The following is a 20776-nucleotide window of genomic DNA, read 5'->3' as shown; positions in this document are numbered from 1 at the left end:
TTGGGGTAGGGTTTGGGAGTGAACCAGGCCCCCACAGAATCCTCAAACCCATTCTTCAAGTCTCTTTGTGCCAGGCCCTGTGTAAAAAGCTTGTGACTGAGATAAAGACACCACAGACTCATCCTCAGAGTTTCGTCCCTAGCTAGGGAGACAGATCTGTTGGGAAAAGATGGGGTAAGGCAGGAAATGGAAGGGCAACCCTTGGAAGTAGGATACAGGGGTTAAAGGTGGGTCTGCAGAGCATCCTGGGAACACTAGAGGAAGACCAGCTGCCTGGGGGCGCCAGGAAAGGCCTGTCGGAGGAGGCTTTTCTCTTTGTGAGCATTTGCTGGGTAGGGGAACTAGCCCAGGAGAGAACAGATAGAGGGCCCCCAAGGTATATGAGACTAGCATGTCCAGGGAGTGTGTTCCTTACAAGTGGATCTCATGGCTGGGACATGGGATGGGAGAATGAAGACAAGGCTGGGGGTGGCAGAGGTCATAGCATGAGGGCCTTGTTTGCAGAACCAAGGAGGTTTTAACCTGAAGGCCTTGTGGCTTCAGGCAAGAGATTGGGGGGTGGGGAGATTCAGAAGCGTTGGGAGCTGTGATGTTTTAGAAATAGGACAACCAATAGGGCACAGGGCCATTTCCTCTATTTGGCTCATAGATCTGATCCCTAGGGCATGAACACATTTTAAGGATTTGTGGAAATGGTTTAGATCTGGAAAAATAAACTAATTGGTGCCAAAATACAAAGAAAAAACTGCAAAATTAAAGCCAATGAATGTGTATGTGTTTACAGAATATAAATTATAGCCTAAATATCAATATGAATAGCTAGCTAAATAGCTGGGCCTTTATTGTCTTGTCTTACAAGTTATATTTAATATGAGATATTTAAATTTGTTGGATGTAATGTAGAATGGGACCCACTGAAGTCTTTCAAAGACCTTCTATTTGGGTGATGTGTTGGGTTGGATTCTGTTTGGCTGTGAATAACAGAAGAATCCTATATAATAGTGATTTCATCACACTTGATGTGTATTTCTTTACGTAAAAGTGAGCAGTCCAGCCTGGAACAGCAACTGTGCTCCACCAAGTTCTCCAGGCCCCAGGCCCCACCTTGTCTTGTTATTCTGTATCCTCAGTACCTGCCAGTTGCAGCTGCATTCCAGCCTGGGGAGAAATCAGAGCGCGTACCTCTCCCTTAAAAGATCCTTATTTTCCTTCACATCTCATGGGCCAGAATTTAGTCACATGACCATAATGCACGTTGAGTGAGATGTTCTTTAGTCTGATTGTGTGCCTTGCTAAAAACCAGATATTCTATTACTTTGGAAGAGTCAGAATTTTGGGAGACAGGCTCTCTGTTTGTGATTACACTCCAAGAAGAAGGTGGAGGGCAGACCCAGTGTGCAGCAGAGAGGGGTTTGAGAGGAGAGATTAGTAGAACTGTTTAAAAAGTGGAATCCTCAACATCAGTAATACTGGGATAAGGTCAAAGAAGGAGTAAACCAGGACAACTTCAGCTGTCTTTCTTAACTGGGAGACTAAGAAGTAAAGACCCAAGAGGTGGAGGAGGATTTGGGGAGGTGGGTTCTGCTTTGGAGATACTGAAGGTTCTATAGGGAACACCTTGGGGTGAGAAGGGAGGCTGGAACACAGGGGGAGAGAATTAGAAGCCCAAGAGCAGAAGCTACGGAGGAGCTCTAACCCCTCCCCTACCGCTCCCCCCACCTCCTGCAGTGCCGCCCACCATCAGCGTGCCCAAGGGCAGGGCAGTAGTGACTGTGCGCGAGGGCTCACCCACCGAGTTGCAGTGCGAGGTGCGGGGCAAGCCGCGGCCGCCTGTGCTGTGGTCCCGGGTGGATAAGGAGGCTGCGCTGCTGCCCTCGGGGCTGCCCCTGGAAGAGACTCCCGACGGGAAGCTGCGGCTGGAGCGGGTGAGCCGCGACATGAGTGGGACCTACCGCTGCCAGACCGCTCGCTACAATGGCTTCAACGTCCGTTCCCGTGAGGCCCAGGTGCAGCTGAACGTGCAGTGTGAGTCCCATCGCCCCAACTTTTGAGCGATCCATCAGGGTTCCCAGCCAGGCTTGCCCCTAGTCACCTCTTCACCGACCTCAGTCCAACCAAACCCCCTCACCTACTGCTGGTATCTCTGCTCCTTAACACCTCCGTGCCCTAAGACATGGAGGTCTGTGGCCTTGGACTTGCTCCCACCATCAAGTGTCTCACCATCTTCATTCCCAGGGACCCAGTGAGCGAAGGCATAATCTGGACAGGTGGAAATGGGGGTTTGAAGGAGGAGGAAGGACAGTCAAGGGGAACACGTTGTGTCTGCTTGTGTAACCATGAGTAATCGTGTGCTGACCCTGTTCTAAGAGCATTTCAAGGCACCAATTCATTTACCTTCCGTAGCTTTATGAAGAGTTCATATACATATAGGGAAACCGAGTCACAGAGAAGTAATTTGATTAAGATCTCCCGGTTAGACAGAAGCAGAACTGAGATTTGAGCCTTAAACCACCTAGCTCCAGGAAACCACCTCTAAACCCCACCATTAAGCTGCTCTTCTTGGGGATGGGAGTAAGGGGACCGCTTAAGGCAAGCACAGAGGCTTGGGAAGCGTGGCTGAAGGGAATGCCCGGAGGGAATTGCAGATCTGGGAGGCATGAGTGTGGCGATCTTGAGTGTGTTTCGAGTGTGTATTTGCCCTGAAATGCTTCCAGGCTGGGGGTCACGGGAGTGGGGGCTAGTGAGTCGTCTCTCGGCGGGGAGAGGGGGGCAGCTGTCAGAACCCTGGGGGGGGGGGGAGGCCCTGCTGACCGCCGCCCCCGCCCCTAGTCCCTCCGGAGGTGGAGCCTAGCTCTCAGGACGTGCGCCAGGCGCTGGGCCGGCCCGTGCTCCTGCGCTGCTCGCTGCTCCGAGGCAGCCCCCAGCGCATCGCCTCGGCCGTGTGGCGCTTCAAAGGGCAGCTGCTGCCGCCGCCGCCCGCCATCCCGGTTGCAGCCGAGGCCCCCGACCACTCCGAGCTGCGCCTCGACGCCGTCACCCGCGAGAGCAGCGGCAGTTACGAGTGCAGCGTCTCCAACGACGTGGGCTCCGCCGCCTGCCTCTTCCAGGTCTCGGGTGAGCATCCGGTCGGTCCTTCCCCGCTCAACTAAGCTCGCAGCGAGGACCAGACTCCGCCCCGACTCCGACTCTGCCCACCCTCGGCCTGGGCTGCGCCCCTTTGCAGCCCACCTACACCTGCGCTAAGCCCCGCCCCCTTTAGCTCAGCCCTCTTCCTTGACCTCTGACAACCCTACCCCTTGCAAACCCCTCCTCGGTTAAGCCTCGGTTTCACCTCTCTCGTCCTGCGGGCGCAGGGTCCTGTCCTTTGGCAGCACATTCACGCGGCGCCGAGCCCCGCCCGCCCACCTGAGGCACACCCTCCAGTTACGTCCAGTCCGGGCTCTTGGCTTCAGGCCCCGCCCGACGACGGCACCTGTAGCCACGCCCACCAATCCCCGGGCCCCGCCCCATATCCGCTTTCAGGCTTCCAGCCCCTCCTGCTCCGCCCTTGACCCCAGAGATTTAGGACTGAGACGCCTCTCTTTCCGCTTCCCCGGTCCCAAAGAAGGGGCCTGAGCTGCAGCTCAGAGGAGAGAAGACGGCCCTGAACCGCTTCTCTGGAATGGCCTGAGGGGCGCTGGGCCAGCTAGCGCACCTTTCCCGAGCTGTCCCCCAAGAAGCCCAAGCTCCTTGGTGCCCAGGATTCCCTCTCAGCCCCATCTCTCCAAGTCATTCCCCGGTGGGCTGATTGGGGCTTCAGAAAGGGGTGCAGGTCGTGGTCAGATGGAGGGGACGGAGGGAGGCTGATGGAGTTACTGACGCCCCTTTCTCTTCTTCCATTTGGGGAGAGCCGGCTCCCTGTCAGAGCTGGTGGCAGTGCCCCAGGAAGAGAGCCCCACCGTGCTTGTTGCCTCTTCCACCGCACCCCCAGCTCTCCCAGCAGCCCCCAAGCGCCTGGGGCACCTGTAGCTCTTGTTTGGATCGCCTTACTCAGCAGCAGGGGCCAGGACCCCAGCACTGGCCGCCTCCCCAGCCCCTCCACACCCCACCCAGCCCTACCAGCTAGAAGCCCCTGTGACATTTCCCACCTCCTCCCCTCTCCCCTCTTCTCCCACACTCTCCCTGTCTCCCCACCTCTTTGCCTCTCCATTCCTCTCTTCTCATCCTTTCTTCAATATCCTTGACTTCTCCTGTCTTTTCTCCAATCCTCTTTCCCTGTATCTTTCTAACATTTCTTTTCTGTCTCCCCCAAATTCCCTTTCCTCTACCTTTGCCTTGCCTCTGTTCTCGCCAATACACCTCCCGGAATTCCCCATCTCCCGCCTCCCCACCCCACCCTCATTCTCCCCAATCGCCTCTTCTCACACCATCTCTCCTCACAATATTTCCTTTCTCTTTGTCTCCCCATACCCTCTCTCTGTCCCACCCTCTTCGGTCTCCCTCTCTGGTGCCTCCTCTCTCTGTGTCTCTCCCCACCCCTCTCCCTCCACGGCCCCATGCCCCCCATCCCCACCCTCTCAGCCAAAGCCTACAGCCCGGAGTTTTACTTCGACACCCCCAACCCCACCCGCAGCCACAAGCTGTCCAAGAACTACTCCTACGTGCTGCAGTGGACCCAGAGGGAGCCTGACGCTGTCGACCCTGTGCTCAACTACAGACTCAGTGTCCGCCAGGTGGGCCGAGGGCTGGGGTGGGAGGCACGGGCCGGGTGCAGGCTGACCCTGGGAATGCTCATCAAGCCAGGGGGAGAGGTTGGAGACAGCGCTTGCACCCCTTGACCCTCTTAGAGACAACACTTCAGAGTGAGAAAGAACGTGTCCTGTCCACAGCAGCAGGAGCTAGGGTCACTGGGGACCTGTCCTTTCTGGGCCCATGCTCTGAGCACAGCCTGAGACTTGGGCAAGAGTCTGCTGGGTTCATGGGAGGAGGAAGGGGGCAGAGCCAGCTCTGCTCACACACTACAATATACTTCCCTTGGTCAGGAGTTTAAGGCTGGAGCTTTGTCTTCTCCCCAGGGTCTCTAGAATGCGAGACGAGAGCCATTATGCTGGCCTTGTGTCCAGCCTTATTTTCTGTGATTCTGCCAGTGCAAGGGGTAGTTGGTATGGAGATTAAGGGTGTGGCTCTAGGGCAGACTGCCTAACCCAGGAGCCAGCTCTGGATGACCTGGGGCAAGCTCCATCTGTTTGGCCTCAGTTTCCTCATCTGTAAAATGAAGGTAATTATAATATTCTACTTTATGGGATTATTATTTGGGGGGAAAAGGAGTTAATAATTGCAAAGCACTAGGATAGTACCCAGCACATGTTAATTGCACTGGATGTTTTGCCATCGCTTTTTATTAAGATCACCCAGGCAGGTAGGCATGGAAGGGATAATGGCTCTCCCAAATGAGGAAACTGGGGGCCTGGCTTCTTGATTCATTGCTTTCTCTGCTCCCTGAAGCTGCCCCCCAAGTCACGCCAGGGCCTGAGATGATGCTCTGGTGGAGGGTGTGGCCTGTTTGCCTCTGACAACTCCCTGTATCTACAGTTGAATCAGCACAATGCCATGGTGAAGGCCATCCCAGTGCGGCGTGTGGAGAAAGGGCAGCTGCTGGAGTACATTCTGACTGACCTCCGCGTGCCTCATAGCTACGAGGTCCGCCTCACGCCCTACACTACCTTCGGGGCCGGGGACATGGCCTCCCGAATCATCCACTATACTGAGCGTAGGTGGCGATGGGAGGGTGGGAAGGGTGGGTCCATCTCATGCCCCAGGGGTGCCTCCACCCTGCCCATATGGTTCCTGAGCTTGGGGTTTCCCACCGTGCAGTGTCCCACACTATCACTGCAGGCCAGGCCCCGCTAGCCCCCCTGTCCTGACTCTGGGCACCCTGCCTTTGGTCCCAAAACCCTGGCTCTCCCTGCAAACCCCATTTGGTTTCATTCTGACGTGGTTTTCCTGCTTTTTTTTCCTCAGCCATCAACTCTCCCAACCTGTCAGGTGAGATATCCCCCCACCCACTTCTCCTTCCTTTTAGGGACACAAAGCCTTCCTTGGTGGAGGAATGGCCCCCTAGAGATTCCTGGAGAGAATGGGGTGCCGGCCAGCAGCTGCAAGGAGAAGCAGAAGGCAGCAGGGCTGGGTTCAGAGATATTTGCATCCAGTATTTTTTCTGGGGCTTAAATATAGGTGAGGGTTTTTAGGGAGTGGAGAAGTGATGTCCGGGACCCTGTCATCCTAACTTGGGCCCTGTCATCCTCACTCTGCACCAATCACTGTCCCCCAAAGAAAAATAGAGGCCAATCCTTATCTTCTGTTCCCTGGGGTAGGAGTCCCTCAATGAAATCATGGCCCCCAAAAGATGTGTGTACAGAATTCAGGGAGCCCATGAACTTGAAACCTGGAAGGGCATACAATTACTTCTTTATTTTTCCTGATCTGTAGCAGAAATTTAACATGTGCTTCAGTGATGAATGCAGGCAGCATACCACAGAATTATACTCCGTCCCCGTGACTGTCTTCAGCAGAAATCCGATGTTTCCCCATCACCTTAAAGTTGTTGCAACCGTCTCTAAATATCATTTACATTCATTAGTTTCTCAAAACTCTGGCCATTATTAGACCTAACACTAGATCTTGTGATTTAATTAGATAATGGAGAAGCCCACTTATTATTATATGAAAAATTTGTTTTTTAAGTACTTTGAAAGCTATGTTGCAACATAATTGATTTCCTTGTGTATTTCACCGTGTACATCTAAAATCATTATTCTGAGTTGGAGTCTGTAACTGCACTAGCTGCCAGAAGGGTCTGTGGCACAAATTAGTTAAGCAGTGCTGTTCCAGAAATGAATTTATCAGGGTCTCCATTGCCTGGTTTCACGAGTGCTGATGGCTTAGGTGCTTGGGAGCTGCCTCAGAGGTGGCCAGGAGGGCAGAACTGGACCAGGGGACCTAAGCAGGCTGACCCTCTTTGTCTCACCCCTATGCCTCACCCAATGCAGACAACACCTGTCACTTTGAGGATGAGAAGATATGTGGCTACACCCAAGATCTGACAGACAACTTTGACTGGACGCGGCAGAATGCCCTCACTCAGAACCCCAAGCGCTCCCCTAACACCGGGCCCCCCACTGACATCAGCGGCACTCCTGAGGGTGAGGACTTGGCCTGCTATATTTAGAATGGAGGACAGCTTCAGGGGCCTATTGCCTGGGATCTATGTCTAGTCTAAGGGCAGAGGCACAGTCCTGCCCTTAGAGAGCCCCAGTTTGAGGGGGAAGATGGTTCTGCCCTGACACAGTGTCAGGACGAAGAGGAGCTGCAGCAACGCTAAGAACTAAGCCAAGAACATTGACCTGGACTTCTGTTTTGGGAAGCAGGGAGGACAGGGTGGGATAGGGTAAGGCTGGGATTCAGACAGCTGGGGCTAAGGTAGAGAAGGAATTGGGTGGAAAGAGGCCCAGGTGGGGTGAGGTATCCCTGTTGGCACATCTCCCCTCCCCTATAGGCTACTACATGTTCATTGAGACATCAAGACCGCGGGAGCTGGGGGACCGAGCCCGGTTGGTGAGCCCCCTGTACAATGCCAGCGCCAAGTTCTACTGCGTCTCCTTCTTCTACCACATGTATGGAAAACACATTGGTGAGTTGGGAGGCCAGCTAATCTGCCCCCAGTGTGTGCTGGGGCAGGGAGGCGAGAGGCCTTCTACAGGAGGTGAGGGACTGGGTTCCCAACTCAGCTGAATCACAGATCCTTGGAGGGCTGTGGAGAGGGGGCAGGGAGGAGTCCAGAGCCAGCACTACTGAGGTTTGATATAGCCTGAGTCTGCAAAGAAAATGGCTCCAGCAGGATGTGCTGGAAGTCTTGGAGGGGGTAGAGAAAAACAGCCAAGAAGCTACATGGATTGAACTCCTTTAGGGGGTGGGGGCATCTGATGTACCGCACGTGGTACATCTGGGGTCTCCTTAATCCTCACAACCACCAGGCGGAGGAGGAGTTACCATATACGTTGTGGAGGTTAAGCATTTGCCCAAGACCGCATAGCACATTGCAACCCAATTCTGTCTGATTCCCCCAAGCTCATGAAGGGTGCTGTGACATGAGCTGTGAGAGTGTGGGTGTGAACCTTTGGGAAGAGATGGCACTGGTAGGGGTGCCATCTATCAATGGCAGCCGTCACTCCCGAGCCCCTGCCCTGTGCCAGGCACAAGGGACAAGCTACTGTCCTCTTGGCACCTTGGGAGAGATGGACATTAACCCCAAGTTGAACTGTGACAAGTCATGTCCACAGCAGAAGGAAGGGGACAGCACGGCTGGTAACAGGGAGACCTCTGGGGAACTGGCTAGGGAAGACTCCACTAGCCAGGAAATGACCATTTAAAAATTATTTATGTACTCATTTCTTAATTTATGGGAAAGGTAATATATTTTGCATAGGTCAAAAGGTAATGGAAGTGCTGTCCCACCCTGCTCCTGCCATCTAGACCCCTTCCCTAGAGGCCATCACAGTGTCAGAGTTTTGGGGCAACTTCCCAGAAGTACTTTATGCATATAGAAGCCAGCACATATGTGTTCTATTTCCCCCATCTTATACACGCTGTTCTGCCTCCTGTTTGTCTCTGTATGTGTTTCCAGTCATGCCTTATCAGACCACAAAACTTCATTGTGTCTCTGGATTAGACAGGAGAGGAAGTGATGTTCATTTAGAATGAATCTAACGGCTCATTATGGAGAAAACACCACTGCTCACAGGATAGGTCAAGCTGACCTGCTCAGCTAAAATGGGATGGGATGGAAAGTTTGCATCCAGGGGCCCCAGACCATCCACACAAACCAGTTTGCCTGTGGCCGGGTCTGGAGTTCAAGAGAAGCCTTCCCTGGGATAGGTGAGGGCTCCCCAGCTCTCTTGTTTCCAGCCCATGCAAACTAACTCTGGTTAACCCTAGTTTTAGCACTAAAGAGTCCCATGTCTCAGGCAAACCAGGACAGTTGGCCATTTTCCCCCCAAGTCAGGAATGACACTGGGGCCTTAGCTGCCAAGAGGAGTCTGCTGGGTCTAGTAAGGCCCCTGGAGATCAGGCCTTATGAGCCGGGATGCTGGATACCTGGGAATGGAGACTGCCCTGGGGAGCCAGAGTTTCTGCCATGTTCCCCTTAGAACAAATACCAGTAAAATTTTCTGGAAGGAAGATTTGAGTTCAACCTATGGAAGACCCTGAAAGTATCAGAGCAAAGGAATGGGCTATCCTGTCCCTGGCCTGGAGACCTGTCCTGCAGGGATGCTGTGGGAGGGACTGTTTCAGTCCCCTTCCATTGCCATCTTCTCTAGCCCTCCTATACCTAATCCCACCCTGCCTGCTTCTCTGACTTCATTTTCTACCCCTGTAGAAAATGCCCTGTTCTGCTAGCACCCGACTGGCTCCAGCACACTGGTCTCCTTGCTTTTCTTTAAATACTAGAGTATTTAAATACTTTACTTTTCTTTAAATACAATCCCTACCTTCAAGACCTTTGCTCATGGTGTTCCCCCAGCCTAGAATGTTCTTCCCTTGCCCACATTCATGTCTCCTTAGCAAACACCTCTAAATTATCTCTCTATCCCTTTTCCTGTATGATTTGCTCTGTAATGCTTACTGCCAATAGAGTGTAAGCACCAAGAGGGCCAGGGTCTCTGTCTTACCTACCGATGTATCTCTAGAGTCTAGGACAGTGCCTGGCATACAGTGGTGCTCGAATAGTTGAGTGAATGGATGACTGGATGAATGAATGATAGGGAGGGCTGGATGAACTGTGAGGTAACTTCTAACTCTGAGATTCTATGAAAATCTTTGATGGTAGCCATGGAAAGTCTTAATTTGTTAGTTGACTATTGAGAACCAATAGCAATTTGACTCAGACATTCCCTCTAGGAGTCAAATAAGGAGAAGACATAAATTCTAGTAACTGACACAAGGCAGAGCAAAGGGTAGTTTGGGCCTCAGGGGCTATTGTAAAAAGACTGAGTCCACAGGAAGCATAGAAGGCTTCTAACTCCTGCCTGGGAAGACTTCTTGGAGGAGGTCATATTTCAGAGAGCCTTGAAGGATGAGAAGGAGTTGGCCAGGGGAACACGGTAGGGGAAGCCATGCCAAGCAGGGGGGCAGTTTGAGCAAAAGCCCAGAGGCAGGGAAGCTGGAGCACATCCAGGCTCCAGCATGTCATTAGGTTTGGCTTTGAAGGTGAAAAGGAAGATGGGGAAGAATGTAGTGAGCAAGCCTGTTGTTAGGAGAGGCTGAATTTCTTGAATGCTCACCAGGGCTGACTCTGGTGACAGGCTGTCAGGAAGCCCTGAGCAGGGAAATCCGGCAGCCGATGGGATGGATGCTCAGGGAAGGGCAGAAATTCAAATTTTTGTTTGAGCAGTGAAAAGCTGGGGTTCCCCCTTTATGGTCCTTGGGTCAGGATGGTAGAGGAGGAAGAAGAAGAATTGAGGGAATTGAGGCTAGATTTTAGGGGGTTGGAGCAGGGGGGAAGAGAGCAGACTCTGAATTGGGCCCTTGCTGAAGCCATCATGGCACCTCCGGGCTACTCTGGGCACCTTGGGGGTGCCTGCAGCACTCTCATGACCCCATCTGCTGGTGAGGGTCCCCCACCCCAGCCTGGACCTGCTGCTAGGGAAGGGGTGTCTCTTGCTGTCCTGCCCCTCCTCTCCGCACCCCTCACACCCCTCCTGGCAGCTCTGGGCACCAGCTGTCCCCAGACCTTGTGTCTGCTGGCTCTCCTTGATCCAAGCCAACTCCTTTCATCTCAGCAGGTAACATTTGGTGGCTCTCCCCCACCAGGGGCCTATCTGGTATCACAGATGGTGTGGCTTTGTCTATGGGCAGCGCCATGGAAATGCCAGCCACCAGGCACTGTCTAAGATTGATTCCTCTTCCCTCCCACCCAGAGCATTCGTGTCAAGGGGGTTTGAGGTGGGCTGGAAGAGCCAGGGAGGGGACATGGTATTGGCTGTCTCAGTTAGCTAAGCCATGATCCCCTCCCTCTCTTCCAGTCCCCTCAGTACCTCCAGAATTCTAGAGCCCTGTGGCTGTGGGAAAATGGGCTAAGCACCCACAGGCTAATGCCACCAAAATTGCATTGTTGCTGTTTTTATACTATTTTTAGCACATATATAAATACCTTTCTTTAACTCAACTTACTCTTTTTTTCTTAGCTTTGTTCTAAGCATCAATGTTAGAGAAATTGTGGGTTTAGAGAGCTAGCTAGGCACCTCTTAAAACACACATAGAAGTGTGTTTTCAATTCAAAAAAATTTAAAGTCCATTTCTGAGCATCCAGAAGCCATCCATGCGTCGTGTCCTACCAGGCATTGCATTTTGTGCTTTGGGAATCGTGTTCCTTGTTCAGGCACAGGCCCCACTACCCTGAGACAGTTCCCTTCTCGAGGGGAAAGGTTGGGATCTGGGGGGAGGGAAGGGAGGTCAGGGGGTAGGCTGGGGAGGGATTAACTGATTAGGAAGGAAGGAAAGAAATGAAAGAAAATGTGCAAATTATCCTGATGAACTAAGTCTTGCTGCTGCCTCTGTCTTTCCCATGTTGGGGTTCCCCTGGGACACTGGACTAGTCTGGGATTGGGGAGAAGGTCCTGTCCAGTAGGGGCAGTGGGAGGGGAGGGGCTTGGTGAATGAGGACGGATGGGGTGCCCTTGTCTAGACCTCACTGCCCCTCTCTCCTCAAACCTACACAGGCTCCCTCAACCTCCTGGTGCGGACCCGGAACAGAGGGGCCCTGGACACACACGCCTGGACCCTCAGCGGCAATAAGGGCAACGTGTGGCAGCAGGCGCATGTGCCCATCAACCCCAGCGGGCCCTTCCAGGTGAGTGAGCCTCTGAAGGCTCTCCCAGCCCCTGGGGGATTGTTCTGGTCAGGAAAAAGGTAGGAAGGCCTCGTGCTTGTTCCTGGGAGCTGAGGAAAGGTGGGGACCCCTAGGTAGATTGAGGGGAAGGGGACCTTCGGTGCCCACAGAACTTCCCTAACCCTTGCTCCCTGCTCTCTGACCCTACCCCAGATTATTTTTGAGGGGGTTCGAGGCTCTGGCTACCTAGGGGATATCGCGATAGATGACGTCACGCTGAAGAAGGGAGAGTGTCCCCGGAAGCAGATGGATCCCAATAAAGGTGCAAGATGGGAAGGGAGTGGAGGCACCTGGCCTGTGGCGGGCAGTGTGGGTGGCATCTTTCTGTGTCGGGGAGTTCTAGGGTTTCTGGGATGCTTATATCTGTGAGAGTGTGAACACTTGAGACCCCTGGCTCCAGCTATGGAGCCATGAAAAGACCATAGAGCCCTTCTGCGAGCTTACTGAGTTATTTATACAAAGTGCCTCAGGCCTGTGTCTGAACACGTGTCTGGTATGTCTGGTATGTCCAGATGTGAACATGCCCCGTCCCCACCCCCAAGGCCAGGTATTTCCAGCGATAACAATTCGAGTTTACTGAGCTGTTACCAGTGTATGTCTGGTCTCTAATCTTCACAGTGGTCTTTGAGGCTCTTGCTTACAGTTAGAATCATTTTACAGATGAGGAAGCTGAGGCCCACCGAGGTTGAGTAAATTGCCCGTGTCTTAGTGAGCCGAAGAGCCAGGATCTGGAGCCCAGCAGGCCAAGTTAACCTCCAACCACGCACCTCACATCTGTGCTTATAAGTGTGTCTGATGAGCATTGATGGCAGTATCCACCCTCAGCCCCCCACCCTACCCCGAAAGAGAGAAGGGAGAGTAACCCGCCAGCCTATGACCTGCCTGCCTGCCTGCTACTCCCTGGGCCTGCCGAGCTGACGAGAGCCCTGGCCTGTCTCCCTTCTCTCTCCCATCGCAGTGGTGGTGATGCCGGGCAGTGGAGCCCCCTGCCAGCCCCGCCTGCGGTTCTGGGGGCCCATGGCCATCTTCCTCCTGGCGTTGCAGAGATGATGAGAGCTGCGTGGCCCCTACCCCGCCCCCGGCACACCAAAGTGTCCGCATCGTACCAAAGACTGACCCCCGCCAGCTGGGGTGCCCAGGGGCAGGGCTGGCCCACCAGGAGGGGGCTTGCATTGGCTTCAAGGACAAGCAGAGGACAAGGACGGAGGCCCAGCACTAAGGCCCTGGGGACGGTCGTTCGACACACGCACACACTCACACACCCACACTCACACACACAGAGATATATTAAAGCACAAGTTTCTATCCAACCTGCCAGCACCTTCTTTACTGCGGAGACAGGGGACTTCGCCCAATTGGCGTCTGCCACCCCAGGACCTTGACACGACCTAGGCCTTGTCCTGGCTGTACCTGTGGCGTGTTTCTGACCTTCCCCTGACCCCAAAGCCCAGTGGCTTTACCAGAAGGGAACCTAAAGAGAAGGATACATGGGGCCCTACCCTTGCTGAACTCGGGGACTCCCTGGGATGAGGGCAGGCGGGACCAGGCAGGACTTTGTGAGTTCTTTGAACGTCCCAGTGTAGGGGACAGCATGGGAGGTGAGACACCTGCTGCATGCCCAGGGTGAGGGCCGGAAGGTAGAGACCCCAGGTCACCCGGACCCCCTAGGTTGTTTCTGGGATGTCATATTCCCCTTCCCTCACTGTGTGCTCTTTGAAGGGACCCAACATAGGGTCTTGAACCTGGGCATTATGAAGATGGACACTTCTCACCATCCTGGCCCACCCCACTGCACCCCACCCTGCAAACTGCTGGATTGCTGAGACCACAGTCCCCTAGTCAGCTGGTAACTTCAGCTCTGAGCTGTGTCTCCAAGGAGCCAGAGACCAGCCTTCTTCTGGGGTGAGGCTTGACTTTGAGAAAGACAGAAGAGAAGTTCTGCCTTTGCAATTTTGTATCCTCATCTCAGATACTGAATTTGGGAGTAGAATGGAGCCTCCATTTCTTATATACTTGGTTTGAAGGTGTTCCTGCATAGGAAGCGGTGGGTAGGGACTGTCCTTGTCCCCCACTGCGAAGCATGGTCTAGTTGATGTTCTCTTCCCTGCCCAGGATCAGTATAGAAGGGGGGCATTATAGAGTTAGAGTGGGGATAGGGTAGTTGGTCACAATGTTCCCTGGGAGCTTTGCGAGGCCTCCCTGTCCTTGGGGCCTGGGGTAAGAGCCTGAGATGGGTGTGACCTCTGTTCCTCAGTATCACCCCTGAGCCCCAACCCAGCTGTCCATGGGGGAGAGAAGGCCCAGCACTCTCCAGGGTGAGTCTTCCTGCGTGTGTGCATGTGGCCCTGTGTCTGTGTGTTTGTGTGTGTCTGTGTGTGTGTCCATCTGTGTCAGTGTGGTGCTGTGGGTGCATCTCTGGGCGCAAGTGGGTGCAGATATGTGTCTGGGTGTGTGACTATTCCCACGTGTCTGAGACCAGGCTGTGCACGAGCTCTGTGAGGGCCTGTGTACGTCAGCATGCATGTCAATATTCATGAGTAACATGAATGTTTATAGGGTGCTGGCCAAATAGACTGCTCCCCGCCCTCCTCTCTGATCTCAAGCCGCCTGCCACCACATGAATTTCTATCTGTCATCCCCTATAGATGACAAAGAGCTTACAGATAACCCTTTTGAAATGTAAGCACTTCAGTGTGGGGGTGTCCCGGCCTTCTCCTGAGCGTTTGGTGGAGACAGATGCAGACACAGGGCAGCAGTGTGATGCCAGGCAGGCAGGGAACCAAAGCAAATGCTGCCCATCTCGCTGCTCTGCCAGGTCTGTGTTATCATCATCAACAGCTGCTGTGTGGCCGGGCCAGGGCTGGAGTGGGGCCTCCTGAAACCCGACCAGTGTGGCTACTTTCCCGGCCCAGGCAGGACCTCTGTCCGAAATGTGTGATCCCAGGTTTACAGAACAGCCTTCTGTTGTGCCTGCTGAGTATTGTTCCCTAATTGTCCCATCTGTGCCGGGTCTGTTGCCCCAACTAGACTGTGAGCTCCTCCTCTGAGCCTTCCAACCCTCTCCCCACCCTCCCCAACCTTGTGCCCAGCACAAGTGGGCATGTTATGGAAATCACTCAGCAGGCTTGGCCCAGCGGAATGAGTTCTAGAAATCCATGGTTCCCAGACCTGGCTGTGGAACAGGACCACCAGAGGGTCTTTTAGAAAGCACCAATGCTGGGGCTCCACCCAGAGTTCCTGATTTAATTGGACTAGAATCAATCTGGCAACAGAAATGTTTAAAAGCATCAGGAAAACCTGAGATGGGAACACTGGCCTCTCAACCTGTGGGGCTTCCTCTGCGGCCTGTCATGTGACTTCTGCATGACTGGACAGCCGGACACAGAGCCCTGTGCCTCCTTTCCTCAAATGGCCTATGAATGTACCCAGAGCCCTGGCTGCTCCATGATGGGAAATGTCTCCCCTGTTCTCCTCCACATCTTTGGTGTATGTTGCTGAGATGAACAGCATACACGTGGCCCCCGAGTTGTTCATCTGTTTGGAGAAGGGGGCATAGTCACATGGGCAGAGAGTGCAAAGTGATGGTGAGACTGACTCGAGGGTGGAGCGGTCTGGATTCACAGTGGCCCGATGAGATGCTGAGTCCCAGGTCCTCGTGCGTGTGTGTGTGTGTGTATGTGTGTGTGTGCATGCGCACATGCACATCAGCGGGTTTGTAGGCAATATGGGTGTCGATGTGTGTAAGCACTCAGTGTGTGATGTGTGTGCCTGGAACTGTGCCACTCTGTGGGACTGAGTGAGTGTCTCTGGTGACGTATGAGCCATCGTTTGTGTATCAGTGAGTCAGCACCTTGGTGCCAGTGTCGCCTGTGCTGGGTGTCTCTGTGCCAGCGCATGTCAGCGCCTGTGTGTTGGTAGGTGGCCTATGAAGAGCCCAGTCCGGGGAGACAAGACTGGCTGGATCCAGTGCATCTCCCCGGTGGCAATCTTCCCCCTGTGTCAGGGTGGCTGAGGCATTTTGTGGCCTTAAAATGAGGAATCCAGGGTCACCCTTCAGTGTCCCTTCACTCTGACCCCCTCCAGGTTGGTTTCTGGAGGAGAAGAAACTCCTGGGGCCAGGTATGTACAGGTAGGAGGAGAGTCTTGTCTTAACTGTCCTTCCTTGGGACCTGGAGGTGCAGGGCTGTCAGCAGACCAAGCTCCTCCTTCTGGGCCCTCCTCACCTCTCTGGGATGGCCCTGGCTCCTCTTTCCATTTTACTTCCCTTTCTCCCTGTGAAAGCCCCTGTCTCGGCTGTGAGTGTGGCGTGGGCCCCAGAGGTCCAGACTCTCATGATGTGATAGGAAAAGTGAAGCCACGAGAGGGCAAGGGACTGACTCAAGGTCACACAAATGGAACCAGCCTTGGAAGCCAGAGCTTATAGCCTTAGGGGTGTCACACCACTGAGCAGAGCCCCTGAGGTCTCCTGCCACAGGCCTGCTCAGACTACCCTGTTGATGGTACAGATGTTGGACACCTGCCCTGGGCTTGGCACCATCTCCTTGCCTCAAATCCTGGATTCTCATCCCAGGTCATTTCTGGGTGCCACCTGAAGGCTGCCTGTTCCTGCCCTATGCCCACACTGGCTGTAGCCGCTGCCTCCCGCCCTGGGCTCCCTGACAGAAGGGACTCTGTGTCCCCTACCCTCCCATCCCCTCTGTCTCACAGAAGCCTGGGCTGGGAATGAAGGTGTCCTGGTGTCCTCATCCTGTTGACACCCCCCTAAGGATCAGGAGGGCCTGACGGAGGAGGGCTAATCCTTGTGTTTTCTTCTTGGACAGCCCAGGTGGGGGGCAGCGTTCCCAAGGTCTGTCCCCAGGGAAAGGGGTGGGTGAACCTGCTCTGAAGAGTCCCCGTGGGACCACTGCTTGAGGTTCTGGATCCCAGGGAGCCATCCCCATTTTCAAAGGCTGGATAGCATCCCTCTCTGTTGAGTCAGTATGTGTGAGGGTGTGTGTGTGAGGGTTTGTATATGCATGAGGGTGTGTGTGTATGCATGAGGGGGTGTGTGTGTATCTGTGAGGGTGTGTGTGTGAGGGTGTGTGCTGGAGCAGAAGGACCACTCTTTCCGGAGAATCCCCGGACCCTTAGAGCTGGATGGGACCTTAGAGACCATCTAGCCCAGTGCCCCCGCTGCACAGGTGAGAAAGCTGAGGTCCAGAGAGACAACACGTGCCCATGGCCACCCTGTCTCCCTCGTGTCACCTGCGTTCATTTCCCAGGGGTCCTACTGGGAAGACCCTTTGCCATTAGCCACCCACATAATCACCATCTCAGCCCAGGTCTGCTGGCCCCTCTGCCCCAGTGGTCTCCAAGCACCGTTCCTGCCCCCCCGGTGGTCAGCTCACCAAGGCCTTTACCTCCAACCCAGGGGAAGGGGTAGGGAAGGAGGGGACTGTTCCAGCCCTGAGGCCTCAATGACTTGGGAGAAAAGCCAGCCCTTCCTGCCCAGGTCCACCCCACCACCAAGGTAAAAGCACAACAGGAGACCCTCATTAACGGGTGAAAGGTATTGGGGTTGTTTTAATTACACAACCCTGCCCTCACCCCTTTGCCTTGTTCTCTGTCTCCACCCCAGTCTCTATCCCCTCTTTGTCCCTCTTTCACCTCACCCCCAAATGTAACCTCTAGTTGCGGACGCGGTTGTTTCAATCAATAAAGCTGCAGTGTTCTAGCATTCTGGGTCAGGCTGTGTGTGTTGGGGGCAGATAGGCCAGGGATGAGCAGGGAGGGCAGGCCAGACTGGGAGGGGGTATGGGTGAGAGGCTGGCGGGGGGGGGTGCCTCTCAGCCCCCTGGAGCAAGCCCTTCTCATAGCATCAGCTACCACGGATCCAGTATCCTGGGCTCCAATCCCATGAACCCAGGTGTCCTCATTCATCTGTTCTTCAGTGAATATGAGCCAAACCCAACCTCTGTGGGGCTCCTGTTTAGTGGGGGAGATGGATACTGAGGTAACAATCATTCCAGGACATATGTCATTACAAATAAAATTGGTGCAATGAAAGAAGGGAAGCAGGGGTTCTTATTTGGGTTGGAAGTTATGGGGAAAACTTCTCTAAAGAGCAGACATTTAGGAGAGGTGTAAAGAATGGTGCTTGTCTCCTGGGGCAGAAGGAATCTTCTAAGCGGAAGGGAGACCTAGAAAACTTGAGATAGGGAAAAAGGACAAAGAAGGAGAAATAAAGCTGGTTGGCCACTCCTACCAACTTTGCCCTTTCTCTTCTCAAAACCCCACACCACCAGCCTCCTACACGCACTGCCCCCCACACAATCTCTGTGTTCATGTCCACTCTGCATTCTACTGGGGAGTCATGGATATAAATATCGCTGCCTGGGGCCTGCTGTCTCTAGAAGACTTGAGAAAATTCACTCTGGAGGGGAAGAGGGTTGGCAGGCACTAGGAACATATTCCTTGGTTCTTCTGTCCATCACCCCTCTGGCAGTCCATCCGTGCCCAGGGCACAGCTGTGCACAGCGTGACAGTGACCCCGCCCAAGGGCAGGTTCCATGCAAACAACGCAGGCTGGTCTGGGAACTTACAGAACACAGTCCTGTGTTACTCACAGTCACTCCACCCCGCCCCCATTTTTATAGATGAGGAAACTGAGGCTCAGAAGGTGCTGTGGTTATCCACACTCATAAAACTAGGAAGGGAAAGAACCTGGAGGCCCATCTAGCCCGCGGCTCTGGTCCAGTGTTCCTTCACAACAACCAGATCCTCTCTTTCTCTGCCCCTTTGGGGTCATTGAGCTTTTCTCACCAGTGCATCCCCAGGGGATGGGGGAAGCAGGGTTCTTTGCCGTGTGGCCCTCCGCTTCACGTGGGAATTGTCCCTGATCCTGTTTTTCTATTTCTAGCTGACTGACCTTTTTACATATGTCCTCTGTGGAAATCTACCATAACACCTTTTCAGAGAGAGGCTGTGTATAAATAAATCCAAGAAAAAAGTCAAAATTTTTCTCCTTGAAGTCACCCCAACCTCGGGAACAGGCATCCCTCCACACTGCTTCTTGAACCCTCTGCTCCTAAATTCATCTTTCCAGGGCTTGCGGCCCTATCAGTGCTCAGCATGTCTCCCTGCTCTGAGGTCAACTTGGCAGGCCCCCCAAATGCAAATCCTACCGCTGAGTCTATCACCCTGTCTCTTTAGCAGTTTAGGTCTTTTAAAAAATGCTTTGATCTTCCCATTTCTCTAAGGCCCCATGAGGTCAGTGAAAGCTCAGCTGGGTGGACTCAGTACTCTGCAAAGCTTCATTCCATCTATACAAACTACCTGGAACTCCACTCTTGGTACCCCACCCTTGCAGAGGCCCCCCACCACACCAATATACTCTCATCCAGGAGGCAGAAAGAAATGGAGAAAAACCTGAGTGGGACAGGCTGAGACTGTCAAATACCCACAGTGTGGACAGCCTTTGAGTGATATCCTAACATAACGCTGCGAGGGAAAGACAAATTAGAAGGGATTCTGCCTTTTACCTCATCTTTTAATATAACAAGACATGTATGGATGTATGTGTGTGTGTGTTTTTTAAGTCTGAAAAAATATTCACTGGGATATGAGCAGTAGTTATCTCAGTGGTGAAGTTCCAGAAGCTTCCAGCCTCACATCTTCAGGCTTTGCTGTATTGTCTGAATATTTCTACATGAATGTGTATTTTTTTTTAACAGCCAGGAAAAAAAAAAAATCTATCTTCTCAAGAGAAGAAAAGCCAGAAGTCATCAAGGACTATAGATTAGAAATAAAGGTCACTTTCTGTTAACATTATTTTTATAACTATACATCACAGGGATTAGAAAAGGGCTTTGAACTTAGGCCATGGAATCTTTTCCTGCTGATTTATTCAAATAAAAATACTCAGACAGTTGTGAGGAGAGGGAGAAAAATTGGTTCGTGTTGACCAGCGACAAGGAGTTGTGCGTCAAGTGAATAAGAAAAATTCCAAGGAGAATAATATCACTTCCAGCAACAAGCACTAACATTTGGGGGTGTGCCTGTTTGGGGTGTAGTCAGTTTGGACATGGGTGCTCGCACACGTGTGGGTGCTCCTTGGGACCCTGTTGGCAGCCTCTGTGAGTGCTGGATTCTCCCTCCCTCATGAATGTGAAACCATTTAATGAGGCCCCCTCCAGCTAAGGTGGGTGTGCAGGCACAGCCCCTGGGAGGGGTGTGGGCAGGGCTGGGGGGACTGCGGTGGCAAGAACTGTGTTTGGGTCCTTCCCAGGCCCCTCCCCCATCCAAGTGACAGAACACCCCTCCTGGGAAATTCTCCAGCCTGGCTGGATGCTCCAGGCCTCTGCTGATCTCCACTTCGAGACAAAGGTCAGAGGGCCTCCCTGGTGGCGCAAGGGGTTAAGCACTGCACTATGAAGCTATCCACAGCCTCTGCAGCATGAGTTTGATCCCCGGCCAGCCAGAGAGATATCCACATGGCGCAGCAGACCTCTCCTGTCTCACCCGCTGCTCCCCTCAGCAGTGTATTTCAGTCAGTCTACCTGTTCTGCTCCCCACTCTGTCTCTGGTGAATCCTCTCACCCCCTGCATCTCTGGCCTGTACCCCAGTTCTTGTATGCATAAATAAATACATCTTTAAAAAAAAAAAAGACTCAGGTCAGAGAAGGGAGAGAGGGACTGAGGAGAGGTGGAGAGACAGGAGGCCTGAGCCTGTGGTGAGGGGACGAGCACTGCCAGGAGGGGCTCGTCGCCTCCAATAAGGCCAGCCCCATAGTTTCCTTATAATTTGGGAGAGAGAGTGGGGAGGTTTGAATTGAAGGTTCTTCCAATCCTAGGAGTCAGTGAAATGAGGCG

General features: G+C 53.4%; 1 protein-coding gene across 1 annotated transcript in view; it reads left to right on the top strand.

The window, feature by feature from the left end:
• Positions 1 to 17710, top strand: part of MDGA1 (MAM domain containing glycosylphosphatidylinositol anchor 1) — a 61658-nt gene extending 43948 nt beyond the window's left edge. Inside the window, exons 8-17 of the mRNA XM_037519630.2 lie at positions 1729 to 2025; positions 2830 to 3114; positions 4561 to 4712; positions 5572 to 5749; positions 6001 to 6024; positions 7029 to 7181; positions 7535 to 7669; positions 11757 to 11887; positions 12080 to 12188; positions 12885 to 17710. Of these exons, the coding sequence (XP_037375527.1) occupies positions 1729 to 2025; positions 2830 to 3114; positions 4561 to 4712; positions 5572 to 5749; positions 6001 to 6024; positions 7029 to 7181; positions 7535 to 7669; positions 11757 to 11887; positions 12080 to 12188; positions 12885 to 12976 (1556 nt within the window). The 3' untranslated portion in view covers positions 12977 to 17710. The remainder of the gene's footprint in view (positions 1 to 1728; positions 2026 to 2829; positions 3115 to 4560; positions 4713 to 5571; positions 5750 to 6000; positions 6025 to 7028; positions 7182 to 7534; positions 7670 to 11756; positions 11888 to 12079; positions 12189 to 12884) is intronic.
• The last annotated feature ends 3066 nt before the right edge of the window (positions 17711 to 20776 follow it).

This window comes from Talpa occidentalis, unplaced genomic scaffold (genome assembly GCF_014898055.3).
Source record: "Talpa occidentalis isolate TD23 unplaced genomic scaffold, MPIMG_talOcc4v2.1 talOcc4.2, whole genome shotgun sequence".
Taxonomy (NCBI): Eukaryota; Metazoa; Chordata; class Mammalia; order Eulipotyphla; family Talpidae; genus Talpa; species Talpa occidentalis.
The sequence above is the reverse complement of the archived record's forward strand: the minus strand, read 5'-3'. Positions and strand labels throughout refer to the sequence as shown.